This window comes from Poeciliopsis prolifica, unplaced genomic scaffold, assembly GCF_027474105.1.
Source record: "Poeciliopsis prolifica strain line A6 unplaced genomic scaffold, Auburn_PproV2 SCAFFOLD001, whole genome shotgun sequence".
Classification (NCBI taxonomy): Eukaryota; Metazoa; Chordata; class Actinopteri; order Cyprinodontiformes; family Poeciliidae; genus Poeciliopsis; species Poeciliopsis prolifica.
Genome location: NW_026562376.1, coordinates 15,658,619 through 15,681,942, shown reverse-complemented (window position 1 = coordinate 15,681,942; position 23,324 = coordinate 15,658,619). Strand labels below are relative to the sequence as shown.

Sequence of the window (23,324 nt, the reverse complement as noted above, 5' to 3'; positions counted from 1 at the left end):
AAGCTGTAAATGAGTTTCATTCTTGAGAATGACGTCTTTAAACGACCGGTTTTACTGTACCGTATTTTCAGAAAACGCATTGCGTGATTACTGCTTAGTACGGAGCCTCGTAGGGGACATGGGGAAATAAATAATGAAAAACTTTTTACTTTGGTTAATTCAGTGCACCGAAACATATTTTAATCGTTCCAGATAGATACGTGAGAATAGATTGAAAAAAGGAAATTAATAAATACTTGAGAAGCAGTATTTTTGCACATGTAAACTATTTTAAATCCTCCATAGCCACTGTAGAAAAACTAGTCCATAGGATATATTGGTTCGCAGCTCTAAGAACCAGTGGATGAAAACACAAGACCAACAGACACGATGGGAAAAGTTAGAGACAGAGATCTAAAAAAAAAAAAAATCACCAAATTGTGAGCAGTTTCTTTCATTGTTATGTTAAAGATTGTCTTTGTCCTATAATATAAAGATGCATACCATTCACAGAACAAGTCAGGCACTGAAGCAAATACTGTTTACTTTTACTATTATAGAAGAGTCAGTGTTTGGTAGTTTACAGTGACAACACAGGCTAATAATACGACCAATACAGCCATTCAGACTCTGTTCTTCAGTTCTCAGGCATACATAAAATTATGTATTTTTGTTGAAGGTACTCGGATACAAATCTGAAAACAACATATCTGGCCTGCGACAACTTCAGTTTTTAACGCATTTCTCCAAAAAGTTTTAATCAATTGGAAGACTGGTTATCTGAATAAGCTCAGACGGTAAATAGCTGGCACTGGTTTTAATTATACTTTTAAAAATAAATGGACATTCCACTCTTCATCAATTCATTGGACCCATTTACATGTTATAATAAATGATGTACAGTAATTCATCCCTTATTTTGATTTACAGTTAATAGCAAAAATACTTAAGTCACTTAAATTACCTGGATACCAACGATAGATTTAAAATCATGCATTTATGTTGACAGAAAGTATACTGTACTCTACTTCGACACCCTCCTTTTTGATCCAGGGTTGTCTTTTTTTTGTTATACATGGAGTAACAGAACATAATATGGATTAACATGTGTTGGTGATAGGCTTCAGCAGAGGAGGCAATCAGAGGGTCAAAGGCAGCAGTGATAAAGTAAGGCTAAATTTCCAGAGTACAGATTTTGTTCAGCAGTCCAAATAAAACAGATTTGTAAAACGCACAAACCATTATGGTCCCACTTTACTCTGAGGGAAACAAAGCAATTTCACTTCCATCTAATTCCACAATAAATATGAATGCATATATTAGGACAGCCACTGCACTGTTAGTTGATTAAATATATGGTACACTTAACACAAAGGTTGAGTCCATCATATTAAAGGGTAAAATAAAACATAAAATGTTCTCACTCCACTGTTTTGTGAGGCACCATGTAGCCTCCTGAGCATCAGTGTTCCACAAAAATGTTGCAGTCTTGGTAAAATTTCAAAGTCATCATAAACTTCAGGTCCTCTCATTACAAAATAGTAAGATGTTCAAACTGTTGACAATTGCACTAAGCATTCATTAGTGCAATTAGAAGCTAACAAAAATTGGATTTCACAGTAGCCCTTCCAGCTGAAACATGAGGCACTTGGCTGTAAAGTTCATAGCAAAGAGCAATCACCAGAGTTTCTTCTGCTAATCCTGAATGTGAGGAATGAGCACCATGCAAATATGTGCAATTATTTAGTCAAAAATCATGATTGACTTTCTAGTTCAGACACACAGTGAAATTAATCTAATCTGTTTATATTTAAGTAACACTATAAGTTACGTCTTCTTTTAAAGTGCTGGACCAATTACCAAGAATCTGCCCGGTACTCAGAAAATGGCTTCTTTCAAAAAAAAAAAGTGTCCTATTATGTCCAGGAAAAATTTTCAATTTGATTCCTAGGATGATTAGCAAAATAAAGCCGTGTGTAAATACATTTCAGGAACAACAGGGAAATGTTACTCTAACAGAAGTAAATTTATGCAAAATATAATTGCCAGAAATGCAGGATTAGAGTACAGTTGTGGTTTCTTTGGCAGTACAGTCCCACTGTGCCTATAGGGACATCAATAGGAGGTGAAAGGTTCTTGACCCCAGAGAGGTCCTCATCAGTTCCCAGGTGTGAGCTGGTGCACCCATTTGTCCAGCCTCACTTTCTGCTTTTAAGGCCATCGGTGACAAATGCATCTTTTTTAAAAATCAAATCTTGTGTGAAAGACGGCTTAGTGAGGTTCAGCGGGGTCAGGCCGGAGCCAAAGAGTCTCAATCAAAGACTGGACTGCTGGTAACGTCAGCAGGGACCGACCTAAACCTCCTCCGACTCGATAACAGGCATATCCCAGCATTCCCATCAAGACGCCCTTCACAACAATGCGTAGCATCCAGCTGAGTTGTGAGGGTGGTGCAACACTGAAGGAGAGAGATAAAGCAGAAACAAACATATTTGTTTCGTCCTGCGACGGCTTCTTTCAGTATTCAATTACCAGGTAGAAAACCTACGTCATGATTTCTTGAACGTTGAGCTCCATATCCCAGTTTCGTTCAATGCCAGGGACATGACCCATTCCTACAACTCCAACAACCACAGCAGGCACTTCTATTGGAAAAAAAAAGAATCACATTTTGTTATTTATATAGCTTACAGAAACATAGTGCCATTTTATAGCACACTCGAGTAATTATGTTACTTTTAGTTGTTCTAAAAATGCTGCAAATCACAAGCGTGACTTAAATTAAACTTGACTCAGCAATTTAATGACTCAATATTTGAGTCTCTTTATAAAGCTCTTATATATTTTACATAATCCTGCCCCTTTAAAATCTCAAATTATTAATATATATAGCAAAGATATTAACAGAGTTGAGAACTTTGAAAATCCGCAAATGTGGTGTTGTCCAATCTGACTGAGCAGGAGCACTTTAGAAAAGAGGAGTGAGCCTAAACTCTCCATATATATTTAGTCTATACAATTACATGATGTGATTAGTTCACTTAACACATTAATGATGACAGATATCTCTGTAATGGCAACTTAAGAAAAAAAATCAAATGTAATACACACTCTGGCCATCGGATGGCGACTCCACACAGCGTGTTGCCTGGCGGAGTTTGTGTGTGAGGTAGATGTCCCTTTCAGCCACAATTGTTTGATGGAGAGCAGGAAACTCGCCAATCATCTCAGACATGGTTTGTTCCAGCAGGTCCTTCTGCTTACACTTCTCTACATCCTCTTTACTGAAACATCACACGCAATACATAACGTTTAGTTGGAAATAATGAAGTAAAAAAAAAAAAAAAGAAGTGTTTTATGTGCAAATGTAATGTTTTAGGGGGTTTTCTAAAACATTAGACTTTTGAGTATTTTTTCTATTAACTTTGTGAAAATGACTTGAAGCAAAAAAAAAAAAAAAAGAAAAAAAAACTGTAAATGCTCATTAAAAGGATTTACAGTTTGTTTCTTTAAGATAAACTTTTATTCTCTTATATTTTGCATAAACTTGTTTTGTCTTAAAACATTTTCATTAGGAGACCAAAACATGTCTCAGCCAAATTATTAAAGACATGCTTTTAAATATGACTTAATTGTAGCCTCCCAAGACAGGCCAACCTAACTATCAGAAGCTTAACAATAGAAAAAAAAACTGTTTAAATTGGCACTATGAGAAATGCACTATCAAATACACCATACATGGGCTCTTTAAAAACACTAGCAGATTTACTGGAAGTTCTGATCTAATCACAAACAGATATCAAATATTCTTAAATTTCTAATTAATAACCAATTCCTGTGATTTGCACCAAATTCAGTGTCATAATTTAATGTTCCCTCAATATTTAGCTTTTGCCCACTAGATCCATTCAATAAAGATCAAGCCTCCCTGCCATCAGTATGACTAGTGACACATCAACATCGAGGTAAAGCTAGAGGATTTTTTTGTTCACTTTTTAAGCTGCAGTTTAATGCGGTTTTCAACCAAGCGTCCAATTTCATTATAGATAAAAAAGAAATGGTTCATTAGAGGAGTTTGTACCTGATTGGATCTGACAAAAAGCAAAGACCCCAGGCCAGGCGGGCCTTCTGCCGTAAACTGAGAGCAGCTATGGTCCTCTTTAAGGTCACAGGGATTGGCCTGTCCCCAAGGTGAAATTTACAGAATGGGACTCGTCCTGCCTGTGAGGAAAGGAATACTTTCAGATTACCAAAATACATTGAGGACATAATTAAAACAACTGGTTCTCTATTTTCAACAGGCCGATTAAAAAGCGTGTTTAAGGTAACTGCTCTTTGTCAGACACAGAGGAGGAACTGCAGTTCTTGAGGATACACCTCACCTCCAAGTCAGAAGTGACAAAATTGTGTTTGGTATAGATTTGGCCCGAGACTCATTTGCGCAACACAAGTTTCTGAGTGACTTACCTCAATATAAGCCTCTCGAAATTCTCCTCCAGGTGCCATTCCCAGTTGCTCCGTGATATGAGCAGAAACTTTGAGCAGTAGAATCTGCATCAGGCCAGACATAAGCCCATTCTGAGAGACAGAGACAAAAAAATAAACATTTCAATGGCAATACCTTTCATAAACACAAAAACTGGCTGTGGATCTGAAGCGCAGCCAGACGTTGTGGTTTGACAAGTCGTATCCCAACTCTCTTGCGCAGCTGAGGTTCTCAGTTGCCTAAATACTTCTGGGAATCCGGGTGTTATTCCAGACAGCAATCTCAAATTGGGTAAACAGATAAGTACAGTCATTAACTCAAGCTGTTTTTCCCCAAACTATGACTCACTACTGAAGTGAAGCCATGACTCTCTCTTAAAAAAGGACCCTGAGAAGGTTATCTGTGCTTTTATTACTTCTTGTCTGCAGTTGTTTATATGTTGGCCTCGACCAATCATTTCTGCAGCACGTGCAAATATTTCAAAACACTGCAGCTCATCTTTTAACCAGCACAAAGCATGAAGATAAAACTCCAGTCTTAAAATGTCTTTCTTGGCTTCCTCTTTGTCTTAGTATTCATTTTATTGCTCACGTTAAAGATTTAAATACTGCAATATTTAATGGGATGGATAAACAAATGGATACTATTATTTTGTCACAGGAGCATAACATCAGAGATCATAATTCATCACTTCAAAACACTACATACAAGTTATATTCACATAGCAGGTCTTGATGATCAGTTCAATTAATTTTTTTCTTTTGCATGGTCGTTCATTCTACTAATTCAATCCGACAATGGAAGCCAGCAAAAAAAAAAAAAAAAAAACATCTATTACCATGTGAAGCATTTGACTGCAACTTCTGTTTGGATGTGTAATTTGAAGCAGGAGCAGTGGGATGTGATGCGCTTCACTAACAAATTTCTTTCATAATAATGATTTCCCCCCCTGTTTTCACATCTAGATTTACCTCATCTGACTTCTTCTGGTGCAGAATTATGACACGTGTTGCATATCAATAACGTAAAAGCCAGATAAAATGCGACGAGACCGCTCTGGCTGCAGACGTTTTGAAAACTATAAGACTAAATGTACCCGATTTAGTTCCACGTGTGGAAGTTGCACAAATAAGACTTTTTTTCTCTTTGGAAGATGAAAAGATCAAAATTAGACCATTCACACTGCCAAGAAAACAGCATATATGGGTTGCACATTGAAAAAACATAAAAATAAACATTCTGATTTGTGTGAACGTAGCTCCAGATTGAGGCTGCAAAATACTTGTGACAAAAAAACATTTTAAACAAACTCCATACACCTAAACAGCATATTTGCAAGGGAGAGTGTTCCAAAGTACAATTCTAAATCCAAATCACTATGGAGCCCAAGACTTGAAAAGTGATTATTGTAAGCCCACTTCATCTAATCTGATAGAACATGACCTATTTTACAATGAAAAATGGTTCTGATGCACAAAGCTGGAAAAAATACACCTCAGAAGACTTGCAGGTGTAACTGGTGAAAGGTGGTTGTGCAATGTATTGGATCAGGGCACACATTATGCATGTCATACTTTTTAGATGTTTATTCGTAAAAACATTTTAGAAACATGTATGTTTTCCATTCACTTCACAATTATTCACTGCTTTTTATTTATCGCATAAAATTTCCATTTGCTTAATTCATCTGTGATATCTAATTCTCCATTAATAATATCTCAATGCAGCAATTCTTTCTACTGTGAAATACCACAACACCACCATTTTTTCTTGTGTTCTGATTCTACTTTATATCACCGCCACTTTTCCAGATCAGATTTTATCAGGTCTGTCTGAAAGCCTAACCTGCTTGATGGCTTGCTGAACCTTCTCCAGGTTGATATCTTTGGCTTCCCTCAGCAGCGTGTTCTCATCCATACGTAACATTGACACCCTGTACTGGCATAGCTCCACCACCACCACGTCTGGCTGCACAGCTCGGATTGTCTGGAGGAGGGGCAGAAAAGATGAGATATTGGGATAGATGAGGTATTGGACGCACCATAACATAAAAATGTGAGAAATACAAGTGGAAAACACCCAATGAGAATGAAGAAAGTTTCAGGGACGAGATGACACTTGACTAAATGAGCCCACGACACCAAGAGGGAAAGTCATTATCACTTAGCCTCTGTTAATTATGCACATTATTTTACTGCCATTTCACAGAGTACCACATTTTTAAGAAGGTGTGAGCAACTTTACATTCTGCCAATTCTACATTCCTCGTCTTTGCCTGTTCAGCTTACCGTCGCCACGTCATTTTTGCTGTCCTCGCTGAAATGGGCAGTGCCCACCAAGTACAGGATGCTTCCGTCAGGAGCAGTGAGACGGGTCACCGTCTCTGGGAGCTCAGGGGAGTCCTGGCGGAGCCGGGCTCGGAACTGCCACAGCATCTCCAACGTTTCACCATCCGCTGAACGCGGACAGCACAGGTGGTTAATGAAGCCAGTATTAAAATACTAAAACTGTTATGTTAAAATCTAACATCAAAACCACTGCTACCAACACCTTTACTTTAGATATTCCCTAGGTGAGAAGGAGTTCTGTTTGGAAATAATTATACAGTCACCAGAGAGCAAGATTTCATGACGATGGCTGCATAAATGTTTTAAGGAACACGTATGTAGAAATCCTTTTTTTAATCACTACACACAGATAGAGACGCAGCTCCAAGAAAATTGGAAATTGTGGACAAAATTTAACACTTGATTTCAGAAAGTGAAACTCGTGGATTTATTACCCACACAGAGGACCAATTTCAAGCCTTTGAGTATTGCGAACAAGATAATGTCACACCCTCAAAACACCTGCGAAGGTTTTCGAACCCTCTAAAAGGTCTCTCATGCTCAGGACACAGTCAAGGAGAAGACTGCTGACTGGAGAGATGTCCAGTGATTGGCTTCTTGCACAAGTACAATAAACCATAAAAGATAATTTAACAACCAGCTTCTTTAGCATGATTCTGCATCCTAGCTGCTGTCCTTAATTGATAAGCTAGCTGCCCGCTGATCAACTCCAACACCACACCACACTGATGCAGTAATTTGTGCACTTGGAGACCAAATAAATAAAGTACTGAATGAACATACTTTTCCAATGCCTGACAATTTAGTTTAAAATCTCTCTCTTTAATTCATTGTATGCAATTCTCTACTTTTCCCAGGTACAAAGTTCTCACTTTTCATCGTTTGTAATCATCAATATTATAAATAGAGGTTTGGAATATTTCACTCTGTGAAATGAAATAATTATTTAGTTTCAGGTTGGGTAAAGCATTTAGGATCAAAAGAAGCATTACTTGTTTCTGTTGGGTGAGTAGAGAGTTGTGCTATTTTAATTAATTAGTCCACGGTAACAATGCTATCAACAAGCTATCAAGCCAGGGAATATAAATAATATATCTTAACTCACGTGTGAATGGTTGTCCATCTGGAAATTGGATTTAAACGATGAGATCGTTACCTGTTAGAAAATGGGCGCTACAAAAGCTGGCATTGTTGGTCACCACGCCTTCTGCTTTTAGCTGCAGATTGGTGATACACTTTTCTCCTCTTTTTATCAATAAGTTAAAAAAATAATAAATTCTCTTGTGACCAAATACCTTCGAAACACGAAAATAACGTATTATTTTCGTTCCAACCTATTAGAACGGTTGGTACAACCGCACATGACACACGCTCACCTGAAACCCAACAATACTGCTCAAGATTACATTTTTTTTCTTTTTTATAAAAACTTTAGGTAACAGACCAAAGGTAATAGTTGTCATAAACTGATCAACTGAGACAGGCGACTTCAAAACTTTTTGAAGAAAATGTGCCAGTTGTCAAACACAGCGCACGAGTCAATTGTGAGCACCTTTTTTTTATTGCCGTTTCAATTTGAGAATGACGTAAAAATCAAAAGCATACCCATTCCCGGTGCTATACAAGGCGGTGTGTCTCCCCCAGCATTCTCTGTTGGACCAACTGACCCAACCTGCGAGACAACCAAACAGCAAGGCATCGTCAACGTCTGACGGCTTGTTCAGCTCTGCTCGAGATTAAGAGATAACCCCTGTCTAAGTCTAGCGGATCACTAGCGACTAGACAACATTTTCCAACTAAATCTTAACTAATGGTACATCATCGTGAAACTTAACAGTCTGTCTTCACACAAGCTTGTGTTGTTGTTGTTGTTTTTCCTCACCTCTGATTTGTCGCCTTTGTCCATGTTTTGGAGAAAACGAAAACTGCGTGCGACATGGAGAATTACAGGAGTGAGACCATGAAACAGTGAGGCGTTCACTGACAGTTGGACACGCTCTGACTGATGACGTTGCTTTACGTGCACGTAACACAACTACCGGCTTGGCAAAAGGTGGCTAGCAGTTACAACGCAGAAAATGTGAAAAGTGGTGACTGTCACTAAAAGAATAAATCAAACGTATACAGCGAGATCTCCCAACGATGTCATCGCTATGAAAATGAAGATAAATCTATGAGAAAATAACCTATCAAAAAGACTTTTTCCGAGCATTTTTTTTATAAACACATTTTTGCTGTACCAAGTGGAAACACTTTCCTTACAAAAAAAACTTCACGGTTTTGCTAGCTTCCTGCAAATAAGGCTAACTCGGGCTAACACAAGCTAGCTAACTCGACAAAAATTGGTACTGTATGTATTTTAAAACTAAATAAATTTACAATATAACCAGTTACTGTGTCATATCGGACTTCATGAACCCACCAGAAATGCTGCAGAACAAAATGTTACTTACAAAGCCAGCGCGTCTGTCCCACTGCTGTTTGCTAGTGTAACAGAGCGACACTCGGTTGGTTAATACTGACAGCCGCGGTGCATTCTGGTACATGTAGGCAATGCAACCACATCAAGTTTTTTTTTTTTTTTTTTTTTTTTTTTTTTTTTTTTTTTTTTTTTACAAAAAAAATGTTTTATTTGTGTTTTTACTAAGACATTTCACAAGGTACAGTCATATTCTGGACTCTGCGTGTGCAGTAGCTTTTCACACAGTCATAGGTTTCTCTCTTTGTCAGCTGTAGGCTAATGTGAAAATCAACACAGAACATGAGTTTTAAGCAGTCATTAACAACTCACTAGTGCTTCTAGTCGTAAAGTGCTTGTGGATGCATTTAGTGTGCTTGAGTATTATCACGAGGCAGCCTTAGGAGTATGATGATGAGCTGAAGTGGAAAGTTGTAAGCCACAGTGTGTCTCTTCAATGCCCCAAGAGAATGAGTGAGTTTTGTATCGATGAATACTGGAGGCCCTTCACACCAGACCAGTAGTGATATCTTCTGCAACAATGTCATGCTGATGTGACAATAAGTATTACACTTCCTTTATTGAAGTTCCTGTTATCAGATGTGCAAGAAAGTTTGTGACTAGAACGTGCCACATTTTTTTTTTTTTTTGTGGAAAAAGGGGTTCATAGGTGCGTATGCTTGCTATTTATTCTACAAGTATTATAAATATATATTCTAACTACTTGTGATTTAATGTACAGAAAAGAATTTTGGATTGTGTCAGAGCCTCAGACAGCATAAAAGCTTACTCATTCTTGCAATAAACCGTTCAAAAAGGAACAGTTGAACACGTTGCGGATCATTTTGTTCACATGACATCACACCACCTCAACAAGTTCAGCTTCATTTATCAAACTGAGCTGATTCTTGTTTTTAATATGCCAGCAGTTTCCCCCCCTCAGTTTATTAACAACAGTGCCTCACTAAAGTATTCATATACATTTTTTTGCAATTTCATCTAGTTAGAATCACAAACTTCAGTGGGTTATTGGGATTTTATGTGATTGACCAACACAAAGTCATGTATAATTTTCAAATGAAATGAAAAAGTCTATGTGTTTCTCAAAATTTGTTGTGTTATGAAAATCAAAGTGTGGCCTTTTTAAACCAAGAAATGCACAAGACACAAGAGAGGTCAGGAAGGTGGCAGGGGATAAAAAGAAGGGTTAGGTTAAATAATATCCTTTACAGACTTGCAATTCAGACTTGGCACTTTTCAATCCATAATTTGAGAATAAAAAAATGTATTGATCATTCGAAAATCTGACAGGACAATTAAGCATTAATTGGACAAACATTAATCAGTGAAGGAGCAAAACGGCACATAGTTGCTCTGAAAGAGCTGCAGACATTTCCTGTTCGGGTGGGAGAATCTGTCAGTAGGTCAACTATAAATCATGTACAAGTCTGGTTGATGGGACTCAGTAAAAGTTTGTTTGAGAAGACAAGCTGTCAAAGGCTGCAAAGATTTGAGACTGGGACAGAAGTTACCCTTACAGCAGGAAATCAACAAGAAATGTACAGCTATGGTTTTAGCATATTGCTTCAAATCGAATCATATTCCTAAGATACAGTGGTGATGATCAAAGTTCTCACCTACAATAACTTCATTTAAGAAATGGTGGCAAGTCTTGAAAATTAATGCCTTGTGGTGGTGGTCTGTCCAATTTCACTCAATTTGAGCTATTTTGCAAAGAATAATTGGCAAAAATTTTAAATCTCTTGATGGTCAAAGTAATAGCTAATAAAGTATTGACTTCAGAGTCTGAATACCAATTCATGAATTTTATGTTAGATAAGAAAATATTAAAATCAGGTATTCATTTCCTTCTACTTTTGTACATTTCTTTGCATTCTGCATTCTTGTCTACCACAACAATTGGAATGAAGCAAATAAAATAAGCAGAAAAAATGGAAAGGGTATGAATACTTTTGCAAGGCACTATATCTCTATCATTACCATTTATCCTCTCAATCACATAATAAGTCATCCTGCTATTACAAAGGATGTGCACATACAGCGACGTATCAATGGCAATGTTGAAATGAAAATGATAAGCCATGGAACTATTTTAGATTTGAAACACCCAACATATACCAACACATTTTGTGAAGTATAATGCTCAAAGCGCATACATTATTGCCACATATATATTGTGATCATTTGCATATTAAGAGTGCAGATCTCAACAGCTGTATTGCGTGAGCTACATTTCTACTTGGCTAGAGGGATAAAGGGACAAAGTGTTAATATGTTTTAAATACATACTGTTTTTTTAAGCTGTAATGCAGTCTTTCTATGTAATGTGGATTTGTAAGGTGTCTCTCATTTCTATGTTAAAAAGCTTATTCATTTTTCTTTCACCTTGTACCTTTTTTAGCATAGCTGTTTTACCCTGCTCTTTAGCACCCTGTTGAATAATATATCACTGCTGGTTTCACTGGTGGGTGATCAGTTGAACACAGTCATCCTGAGGCATGAAGGTGACATCATTTTCTATAACAAAAACACATATGTTATCATTATTTTTCCCTCTTTTTCCGACAACCACGCTTTGTTTGTGCTGTTGAATTTCATCCTGTCAGTTAACACAATCCACCAATCACAGAAGTTGCTATGAGGAGAAGGACAATTTTTGGAAAAGGAGACTGTAGCGATCATGATCATATTCTTAGAAATCTGACATTTTTCAACATTCTCCAGCAGCAATGAGCTCCCCAGGTCTTTCTTCCAGCCTGCCTCTTCTGTTTTCTGCATCCTCTTCTTCTTCAAAAAGAGTGTGATGAATGCTCAGGAGCTGGTGTGTGGGGGCTTTGGTCAGCAGTGGCGGCTCAGGGTTCTCCGTTGGGGGCAGAAGCTCTATTTGTGCAGGGGAGGACTTGGGACTAAGCGCATCCTCACTTGAGGGAGGGTTTGGGCTCCCACCATTCACGTATGTGGTAGAGGGCAGAGTTACTGTGGAAAAGACAGCAGTGGTCGATACTGGGGAGCTAACCTTGGTTTCTGAAAAGACATGCGACATACATTGAGTAGCAGATTCAAAACGTTATAAGAAAAGGCTCTGTGTTAAGAATGAATTTCAAACTATAGTAAAGCCCACCTGTCATTGCACAAGACACATGAACAATAGTGTGAGTGCCTTCAAGGTAAACTGCGTCCAGATTGTGCTCTGGTGGTAGCGGTTCAACGACTGAGGCCTCCACCTTGGGCTTGCGATTTGTCAGCATGTATGGATGGACGTCCAGGGAGAAGTTTCGTGCGTGCTTTTTGTCCATCCCACTGATGTCTGTAAATGGGAAAACAAGCTCTCTGACTTATGAAGAAACCTAATGTGACTGTTTGAAAGCTAGGTGTACAGCGGAGCGTTAGAAAAATATTTTTGTTTCAGCACTTTAATCTCAAAAGCATTTTCTCTTGTTTTTTTTTTTTTGTTTTTTTTAGCTATTTTGTGATCGCATGTGCCTTAAAGAAACCTGAGCTCATAGATTGAAGCACATGTAAACAAACTTCTGAGCAATTGAATAGGAGTACTGTGGACAGTACATATTAAATGGCTTTAGATTTTAAGCATATAGCAACTTATTTAGCAGCTGACATATGAAGATCAACAGACTTACATGGATATCACGCTTCTGCGTTTCCTGTTTGTTAAAGAGAATAAGGCCTTTGTGTTACATAATATTTATGCGCGATGAAAATAGAAAGTGGTGGATTAAAGATTGCTAAAATAGCGAACTTAAAAATTTGAAGTAGAACTAAAACTTGAAATATTTTCATCCTTCTGTGGGATATTATGCAACAGCAGGAAAAGAATAACCTAAAGGTACCTTACTTTACCTCAGTAAAGGTATGTGCTTTACTGAGGATACTGAGAGCTATACATAGACACTTACCATGCCATGCACACAGATATTGCAGTATACCTTTAGCTGAAGGATGTTGTGTTCCTTTACTGTCCAGCAGTGGTGCTATGAGGCTGTCCGCCATGGTTTTGCGTCTCAGTGGTTTGGGCTTTTCAGGTTTGGTGTTATTTTCCACGCGGGTCAGAGCGAGTGGTTCCTTCGTGACAAACATTGCACTATTCTGTTAATTTTTGGGGGGATTAAACATTTACATTTCAAGAACCAAAAACAGCAACATTTTAGTTTAGTCCCTCTCACGGAGTTTTACATGTGAAGGTATTCAAAGTATTCTCAATGACACTTTGAGTTACATTTCTACCTCATCATTGGTGGTTTTCAACATTGTTGCATTACAGTTCTGCTGGAATTATTCGGTTGTGAAAATTAATAAATGCTTAAATGTAAGGAAAAATTGTGATTGTTTGTGAAAGATGTTGCCTTACTTTGAACGGCTGAGGAAGAGGGTTTGAGCTCGGTATCCATTTAATCTTTTTCCGCGGCCGTTTGCTGACCAGTGGCTCCATGGCCATGTCTCCCACCCCGAGATCCAAAGGATTCATGCTGGGATCAATGGTCTGTATCCCAGACTCCCTCACAGTGGGTGTAGCGTCGTGGTTGGACTGTGCAAGTGCAGCCAACAGCTGCCTGACAACATTGTCGTACATTAGATCACTCTCGTTGGTGATGAAATCCAGTCGGTTCAGTGATTTAATGTGATCCCTGTTCTCATTGCAGAACATAGCCAGAATGTTGATGTCACAGAACGGAGACTTTTGCCACCGTCGCTTTGTTTTGATTCCGACTTTATTCAGCTTGTCGAACACAAAGTTAGACTTACGCACCACAAACAGATGGAGCAAATTAAGTAGGATGATGAAGTTCATGGTACACAGCAGCGCTAAGTCCACCACTGCCATGATGCGCTGCAGCTGCACAGCGGGAAGCTTGCAGTTGACTCTAAGCTTCAACTCTGGGTAGCTGCTGGTATCTGGAGGCTCGCCTAGTGCACAGGTGAACTCATTCTGCCTTTGGCGGGCATAGTATGCACTCAGGTAGGAAATGGGGATAGAGCTGAGGCACATGATAGCCAGATGGCGAGCCAGGTAAATCTTAGCTAAAAAGTTACTTTGGCCTCGTCTCTCCAAATATTTTTCAAAAAGATTTTGCTCAGGGCTCTTTTCCTTCTCTGCATTTTCTATAATCTCCCTCCTTTCCCGCTCAGTTATCCCAGGTCCTTTGGACTGAATTTGCTTCTCGATCTTTGGAGCTCTGCCCTCAGCGGCTCGATGGTAGCAGTTATCAATCTCTTGAAGCAGGAAATTGAGCTCTGAGGTGAGTCGAGTGGAGGCAAGGAACTCCCAGCCCAAAGCAGGAATGTACATAATCCCCGCAAAGGCCAGCAGGGCGTAGGGCAGGAACTTATGTTCAAATAGCGAGGGCCAAAGATGAGGCTGCACATTAGGAATAGCATCACGAAGCTCTGTCCAGCAGTAGCCTCTGGCATAAAGTGCCTGGTCCCGGGTGAAGTTGTGCGGTGTGTAACAATATATGGACTCCTCTGAAAAGAGCACAGAGAATAACGGGGGTCAAATATTTGTTTCAGTACTGCTAAATAATTTTATTTAAATGTATGAACTGAAAAAGAGTAGCAACAATATCAATATGCATTAAAATTAGCGTCATATCAAAATACACATTATATATATATTTCCTTTTCAGCTACTTACATTTTTTTTTATTAAACATTTCATCTTGTTGAAACTCAGAGCATTTTTGTGTCATTCATTTGCTTACTGCATCTTTCTCTAAAGTCATTCTTCTTTCTAACAGAAGAATATTCTGTCATTTTCAAATAGAGGAACTTAGAAGTGTGGTTCCTGTCAAACCTTATCTCTCTGCTGCATTTACCGTATGGTGCAACTGAAAGATTCACCCAGTTTCTGTTTGACTTTGGAACTCGATAGTGACATTAAACATTATTGAAACTTCAATGGCTTTTTTAACAAGGAAAATACAATCAGTTTCTGAAAATCGATGATTAAAAGTAATTTTATACACAGTCATTTATTCTATTATATTGTTAGAATTGTATCGTAGAATTGTACCAGGCACCGGTCTTTGTGCTGAATTGTTTCAGAAAGGTTTTACTGTTTGAACTCTCACATTGTTTTGCTGCTCCAGTTAAAATCCCAGCTGGTTAAACACTGTAGATGAAAGTCTGACTCAGCAACAAGCCAGCATTTCCATCAGCAATGGGTTTCAATCTGCATTACAACCTCCTTCCTCACTCTCTCTCCCATATTTTTGCAATTCCGCAACTATAAACTATAGTTTTTTTCTCTATTTTTCTTTTATTACAAAAACAAAATGGCAATCTCTTGAAAAGTATTAAACCCTCTGGAACTTTTTTTATTTTTACATCTTCCCAGTCTTCTTATGTTGCAATAATGTTTAATGTATTTAAGGAGGATCTTAAATAGCTTAAATCTTGTGTCCATGATGGACACAAGAACACATGAGAACAGGTGTCACATACTCAACAGGACTTTACTGATTTTGTTTACCTTTCTGTTTTTTTTTTAAATGTATGCAATTTGTTCTTTTTTTTATAGTTCCTTCACACCAAGCTTCATTTGACCAAAATGCCACGTGTTGAAGAAAACTTAGTACTGCACATTCCCCTGAAAACAACATCTCTCCGGTAGAAGATGGTGTGGGAAGAATCATGCTGTGTCATGTTTGAGTGTTGGTAAAACATCCAATTGGCAGAATAATTGAGGTAAAAATGAACAATGAAAAATGCAGAGATTAAACACTGAGGCAAAGGTGGAGAAGGACAAATAAACCGGATTAGCTAGTCAGAGAAGATGTGGAAGATAGAAGGAGATTAATGTAAAGCAATACTGTAAGAAAACGTCTTACAGGCTCCAAGAAACTTGCAAATGTGCTAGATATTTGCCTAAAGCGACAACTTTAACTCTGTCCAGTGCTACGGTGCTATTTATTCAGTCTGATCGAGCCTAAACTCTTCCCCAAAACAAGAATGGACAAAAGATTTAGTTGCAATGTTGAAGGCTGGTGGAGACATACCAGAAAAGTATTTAATGCAAAGTTTTCTTATGTTTGTTCAGTATTTGTACAAAACCCAGAGACCCTCACAGAACTGCTATATTTATACTACGATTAGATTACATACAGATTGATTATGAAGAGTTCGTTTCTTAAGGCCATTGGTTGCGCTGGATTTTATTGTGGGGTGTCATTGTAAAGGAAACTGTAACATATAACAGCCACACTTTCAGAATTATTATATTTTTTTCATTATTTTGAAAAATATATGTTTTTCTCCTTCTATGCACTAGCTTTGATCTGTCACATGAAATCCAATCAAAACGTATTGAAGTTTGTTGTTGAAAACCACCTATGAATGCTTTGCATGTTAATCAAACATCTTTATTGTTGCTTTAGCGCCAAGCGCCCCTGCAGTGGCTGAACCACCCACCTGCAAAGTTTCTTGTGAAGACAAGGGTGACCAGCAGGATGGGGATGATGACCGTCCCTATAGTAACGACCCGATCAAAGGGCAGCTCCAGTTTGAGCTGCACCATGAGGCCAGCCAGTGCCCCGCCCTTCTCATCCTGAGAGGAGCCCGGCAGGATGAGTTCCTTCAGCTTCTCGCCTGCGAGCAGCGCTGTGGCCATGTCTAAGTTTTGATCGAGGATGTTCTGCATGCGGAAACAGAAGGCTGCGCTCTACAGCTCCCCTCTGCGAATGAGGCGAGACCAGACGCTCCCTCTTGTGGTTAGGTACTTGCCAAGATGCTGTGAAGCAAACATACACACAAAATTGTGTGGCCGCTGTAAGCCGTGGTCAACATATGTGAGAAAGTGGCGATTTTGTGGTGTTTGCTCAACTTTTACAAAAGAGCAGACAAAAGGGTCAGAAGCACGTCTCTCAGTCTATGTGTCCCTTGTGCATTCCTTTGTTTTGTCCCGTCTCCACAGAGTCTGGCTGCAGTCCACAAGCTCTGTTTGTGGCAGCTTGAGGAATGACCTGAGTTTAGGAGGCGCTCCACAGGGAGAGGAATTGTAGGCTGAACAGTGGTTATGTGAGCCTTGGAAAGAAGAAGCTTTCCCAATCCGAACCTGGAAGACAAATAACAAGTTAGGAGCTGCAAAATAGTAGCTATTACAACTGTAGAGTACACAGAGACAACCTATGCAGTAACTGTGTATCTTAATGCTTCTCTTTGATTTGTGGCTAATCTTGTGGGACAATGTTATCTTTCATGTTCTGTTACAAACATGTGGCTGAATACAGGGAACTTCAATTCAGTTTCCATGAACGGTACCTTGTAAAAGTACGTCTGGTCCTTGAATGGTCTTATATTTCACCACAAATGTCCACTGGGATTTTACAAACACATAATAGAAACATGGACGAACACAATACTTAGCAATATTTTATTTAAAGGTCTATAAATTCAGTGTTTGCGTTCAGATTGAAATTGTTGCCCTACTGAAATTGGATCAAGACTGTTTGAGAACATCGATTTTTTCAGACTCTCATTTCAATGTTTGGTCACACACAATAATATGTTTTATGCTAAGCTTTTATATTTTTGCTTTGGTTTAATGTTAAAGGTCATTGCCCGTCCGAAAGGTGAGTCGTGCCTCAGTGGTTTTGCTCTCTAGCAGGTTCTTTTCAAGTATTGACCTGCATCTAGCCACATCAGTATTCACATCAACTTTGAGTTTGCAACTTTCCTGTTTGTACTGAAGAAAAGCATCCTCACTGCTTCATGTTGCTCCCACCATGTGTCTCATAATGGCTATGGCATGAATCAGGATGACACAGAGTGAGTTTTCCATTTTAAAAAAATGACATTCATTTTTAAAAAGGTAGCTTTCAGTCTAATCTGACCAGAGCAAACTGCAAACAGGACTTAAAATGAATTTAGTTTTGTTACTTTTCATAAAGAGCACATTTAAGGGGTCATAGCTAATGTTTGTCCTGCTGACAGATTCTCTCACCTGAGCTGTGCATCTGTTCAGATTCTCTTCAGAGTTACAACCTCCTTATTTGCTTTTTGGAAAAATACAATCTCAAAATGTGTGGGGGAGAGCACTCTTTCAAGGCACTGCATTTGGACATTGTTGTCCTATTTTAGCAGCAATGCACAAAGAATCCATTTCAAAAAACTTGAAACTGACTCACACAAATATGTTAGCAATTGTTTCCTCTTAAATATGATGGCAACATTTTTTTCTACCCCTACACAAGGAGCACAGAATAGATCCATGTGGGAAAGAACAAAAAAACTTCAAGTGATCCCAGATTCCTAGTGCTATCCAATGTTCTCTAGCTTTCATAAAAGTTTGAATTTATGCTTATCCAGCACAGTAATTTTGCAGGGGTATCACCGCCTGCAGCAGGCTCTGGAGCATGAAGGTTATGGGAAGGTCCTCTGTGGGGAATGTGAATGCATCATCCATTTACCATCAACTAATCTTATCCTCTCATGCCATCTCTTCCTCTTTTACTAAAAACAAAACACATTTCCATCTCTCCTCCTCTCACTCTTGTTAAATCCTAATAAATCCTTCAAAAGCATATCCCTTGCATATCAAGACTAGAATGTAGTATTTAACGACTAGAATGTAGTATTTAACGTCTTACAAAGAGAAATCTTGAGTTGCAGCTTCAGTAGTCCAAAGAGCAATTAGTGTGCTCCAGACAGCTTCAAAAGTGAACATGACTAATGGGATCATGAGCAAAAGAATCCTTAGAAGCATTATTAGGGACCGCTATTCAGTGTTCATGATGACACAGGGTAATTACTGATCCTCAAACAGAGAACAAGATGTCCCTTTTGGGACAGCAACCTTCCAATTTCACCCTCACATGTGACAACTTTAAAGGATGATCAGAAGAGAGGCGAAGTTTACATAATTCAGATTTAAAGGAGCAGGGTCACATTTTGGGAAGGCGCCTGTCTGCCACTGGCTCTGCTCCAGCCTGACAGATGTTTGCCCCTCAGTTGGGCCATGCTACCGGTGTTTACACGGGGAGTCCCACGTCTTTGACTACTACAACATCCCACTTGGCTCTGACCAGTGCAGCTGTCTGTGAAAAGAGGAGGCAGAGTTAGACTTTCAGGACAGGCAGCTCAGGGAGGGGAGCTCTCATCCACCCATTCCTTCATTCATTATTTATTGGATGACGAAAGGACATGGGAGAACTTCCAGGGTGGAATATTCTCTAAACATCAAAGAAACGCTTCTGATCAGACTGCTTAAAGATCAGCCCAAGAGCACTAAATCAGTGCTGTAACAGTTTCCACACTTTTACTTGTTAGCATAAAAGTGCACACACACACAGAAAAAACAAACAAACAAAAAGAAAAACCAACAACAACAACAACAACAACAACAAAAAGAAAAACGGGGAGAATTTCACGAAAAGATCACCATGTCCTAGTCAGCGCAAGCAGGCTGGGATCCCAACCGCTGTCTCCGAAAAGGCTCCATCAGTCCGGGGCTTCACCTCTGCTGAGACATTGCATTGCAGTCAGTTACAGCCGCCTGTGGATGACGAGCCGCTTTCAGCACCTGAGCGGCGGACAGCTCCCGGAAACCCGGAGACAAGGCTTGCTCAACGCCGGGCACGCATCGATCCGCTGTGCATACGCCGGGAAGCGAAAGTGTATCTTGCGCGTGAAGCGCAGAGTGCGCACGAGACGAGGGGAGGCTCTCTGTGATGCTCTGCACCTGAATCTCTTTCTTTCTCTCTCTACCTGTCCTCTCAGACCGGACCGGACCGCCGCCGCATTTTGCCGACGTGGAGCGAACTGCTAAAGATTTGCGGGGCCGCGAGGACGAGAAAAATGATCATTGAAAAAAAAATAATAATAAAAAAAATAAATAAATAACTCACCGAGTCCAGCTGCGTCTCCGCCGGCGCGGTAAGAGTTAATCTGCAGTGCGGGCGAGAAGCTACAGCTTGTATCCGAGCTCACCGGTTTGTTCCGCCTTTTCTCCCCCCACCTCCCTCCCTCCCTCTGGTGACTCCAGCCCCCTTCTCTTCATCTCCCCTCCCTGCCTCTTCCTCTTCCTCGGAAACAAGGGAAGAGATAGCAAATGGAAGCTTCTGCGGCTCTTCGTATCGGCTCTGTGAGTGTTTGAGGCGGGATGACGGGCGCCCTGCGGTTTGTTGACAGGCTTGCAGCAAAACCGGCCAAAATTCATCCTCTGCAAATCGATATTATTAAAAAAATAAATAAAAAACGTTGCTGTAAGTATTAGAGATTTGCTAATGCGACGCAAATCAAGCAGGTTTAAGAGCTGGATTCTGTACGACACAAGCATCCGGCTCTCCGTTTGGGTCATTGTTGACTCCTGGGAACCGCAGCCAAACCCGCACGACAGTGGCGGCGTCTTCTCGCCGCGCACTCAAAGGTTTATTCTCCAGCATGCCTGTCATCTCAGAATGTGGGACACGCACACCAGGAGTGGGAAAGATGGGTGTCATTCAAATGTTACGGGTGTGGCGAGCATCTTCACCCATCTTCTGTTTGCAGATGAGTCATCAACAGGTGGTTCGAGGTTCCTGTTTGGAAGAGGCGCCTTGGAGTTCAAGCTGAGTGAGTGGTGAGGCTTGGAGTTCTGGCAGGAAGATTTCATCACGACAGGGATGATCATGAGATGTTTTCCTATGTAAGGAGCGTTTTTACCTGGACTTTGCCTGATGATACAGCAAGTTCAAGAATTTCTAAAACTACCTTAAAACTTAAGTTTAAGGTTATCTTAAGGCGTAGGGTTACACTGTGGATATCCACTTGTGTGGTTTTCTAAGTACTTTTGAAATTACGTTTCATATTTACTGTCCTATTTGAGTATTTTCAAAATAGTTTCTGTAAATAAAATAAAGAGTGTAGTTTTCTTGTGAAGCACTTTGGGGCAACTCCACATTCATTCCCAATCAAAATAGCTAAAATCAAACCTCAGTAATTCTCCTACAATGCACAGATGAGAAAGTCCTTGTGCTGCATTTTGAAGGAGCTTCATGCGTGGATATGTAGGGTGTGTTGAAGTGAGAGTGAACACAATGGTACTTTAAGTCGCTGTCGGGATCCTTCAGGAAGAAGATTGTAGCAGGTTATGACTTTACTAAAAGTTTAAAGCCGTCTTATAAGAGTTTGAAATCAGCCATTCCTGTCCAGGACAAGTGACTAATATTCAAAGCCACTGCGCCCCAGTCTGGCTTTCTAAGCAGTAGAACGAATAGTAGATTAAATCTCAGAACATTACTAACATCACGTTTTTGGAACACACTTGATTTTAATCTGGTTTCAAATATGTGAAGCCAGACAGTTTTACCAATCTCTTGCAATTCACAATAAAAGAATAAAAAGTGCACCGATACCAGCTGGAATCACACCATCTTGATGGCTTCAAACTAAAACTCTGAAGTTTCTCTGTAACTCTCTACAGAACAGTTAATAGCAAAATGATAAACGACCTGTACTCATACAACTCTATCCAGTGCAGAGGACTCCAAAGCACTTTACACTACATAGCAGCCACAAGTGTGGCAGAAGAAAGGCTGCCACTCAATTGGCGTCACTAGGCCCTCTGACCAGCAGCAGCAGGCCTGGAGGGTGAAGTTTCTTGCTCAGGGACTCAATGCCTGATACGGACAAAGTGGGGGTTTGAACTGGCAACGCACCATCGCCCCACAATGTGTTGAAATGTCAGTGGTGGTGCATGGAGATCTGCTTTAATTAAAAAAAAACTTTGCACCTAATTGTTGTTATAAAAACTTGTAGATGTCATGAAATAGTAAATAAATGCATTAATTAATTAACACTTATAGGTCTCAGTCATGAATCAAATATTGCACTGGACACATGAGCAGCAGATATGTTTAACGGTGCTTTCTCACTTTTTTCTTTTCCTCCTCAGAAAGATTTTCGCCTCACTGCTGGGATAATTTTGCTCCAGTCTCACTGTCTGTGAGTCAAAGTGGGGCACACCCATCAGACTGAATCTGCCAGCCCCTCCAAGCCAGTTTCTGCCGGCAAGGGAACCCGCTCCTTACCACGCATTGCTTCCAAATATAGACTCCTTCCCTCTGTCTCATCCCTCCTCTTTCCTGATACTTATGTTGCCTACAACAAGCTGCAAGATGTAGTTCCTATAAGCAAGAAACACAAATAAATAAAATAACACACAATGCTTTATAGCAAAATTTTACAACCTAAAAAGTCTATTTCGGTTTGTAGTGTAAATGTTTGGGCCTCTTCATTAATGCTAATTGAGATCTTGAAATGAGAAATGCACTTATTTCCTTTTCTGTTTTTCTCATATCTAACATTTCAGTAAGATATTGTTGTTTTGTGTTATATGTATATATTTATCTTTGTATATTAAAACCATAAAAAGAAAATATACAGCACAATATTTGTGAAGTGTTAAAGCTTATTGAGCTTGTCACTGGAAAGGGCAGAAGATGCAAATGTCACTCTTCAAACCTTATCCTGACAAACAGCAGTCACAGACGCCTCCAGGCCTCTGCCTAGAGCTCTGAAAGGAAAAGCAACTTGATGTCCATTATCAAGGCCGGAAAGACTGTAAGAAGATAGCATAGGTTTTTCAGGCAGACTGTAATGTGATTAAGAAACTGAGGTTGCCCGTAATGGTGGAAGTCGAGCTTGGCTTTCAAAACCGCACAAAATAAATCGCAACAACAACAACAACAAAAAGCTCTCACTATGAAAAGAGGAGGCTGACTGAAAGTAGGGCTCAAATGCTCTTTAAGCATTTGAGGACTCAAGTTGTCAAACATTTAAGTTTGACCCTAAAAAAAAACCAAAACAAAAAACAGAAGAAATCTGTAAAAGGTCAACCACTTTTTAAACTAGTGGTTGACCATTGACAAACAATGGCCTACGCCTTGAGACGTAGCTTCAGTATTACTCCATCCTTTGCTTCCTTATGATGTCATCTATTTTGACAAGTGCACCAGTCCTTCCTGCAGCAAAACACTCAACGCAAAATGATGCAGCCACCGCCACACTTCACACTTGAAATGGTGCTCTCAAGTTTTAC

General features: G+C 39.6%; 2 protein-coding genes across 7 annotated transcripts; both read right to left on the bottom strand.

Annotated features, from left to right (window-relative positions):
• Positions 1–506: 506 nt before the first annotated feature.
• On the bottom strand, positions 507–9,374 carry trabd (TraB domain containing). Its single transcript, XM_055041989.1, is given in 11 exon segments — positions 507–2,437; positions 2,528–2,624; positions 3,091–3,263; positions 4,061–4,200; positions 4,447–4,557; positions 6,311–6,451; positions 6,754–6,920; positions 8,419–8,485; positions 8,696–8,722; positions 8,724–8,738; positions 9,267–9,374. Coding segments are annotated over 11 exon segments (1,218 nt in total). The 5' UTR covers positions 9,360–9,374; the 3' UTR covers positions 507–2,250.
• Positions 9,375–9,428: 54 nt separating this feature from the next.
• Positions 9,429–20,236, bottom strand: panx2 (pannexin 2). Of its 6 annotated transcripts, none has more exons than XM_055041932.1 (7): positions 20,152–20,236; positions 19,686–19,763; positions 16,718–17,360; positions 13,659–14,773; positions 13,237–13,372; positions 12,414–12,599; positions 9,429–12,316 (listed from the first exon to the last, which is right to left on the bottom strand). In XM_055041932.1, exons 3-7 carry the CDS (start codon positions 16,944–16,946, stop codon positions 12,003–12,005), a joined length of 1,980 nt encoding a protein of 659 aa, XP_054897907.1. In that variant the 5' UTR covers positions 16,947–17,360; positions 19,686–19,763; positions 20,152–20,236; the 3' UTR covers positions 9,429–12,002. The 6 variants fall into 6 exon arrangements, with proteins under 6 accessions (XP_054897907.1, XP_054897917.1, XP_054897950.1 ...); XM_055041942.1 differs by having other exon boundaries at positions 19,686–19,766; positions 20,152–20,233; XM_055041975.1 differs by lacking the exon at positions 20,152–20,236 and having other exon boundaries at positions 16,718–17,036; positions 17,130–17,360; positions 19,686–20,128.
• Positions 20,237–23,324: the final 3,088 nt, after the last annotated feature.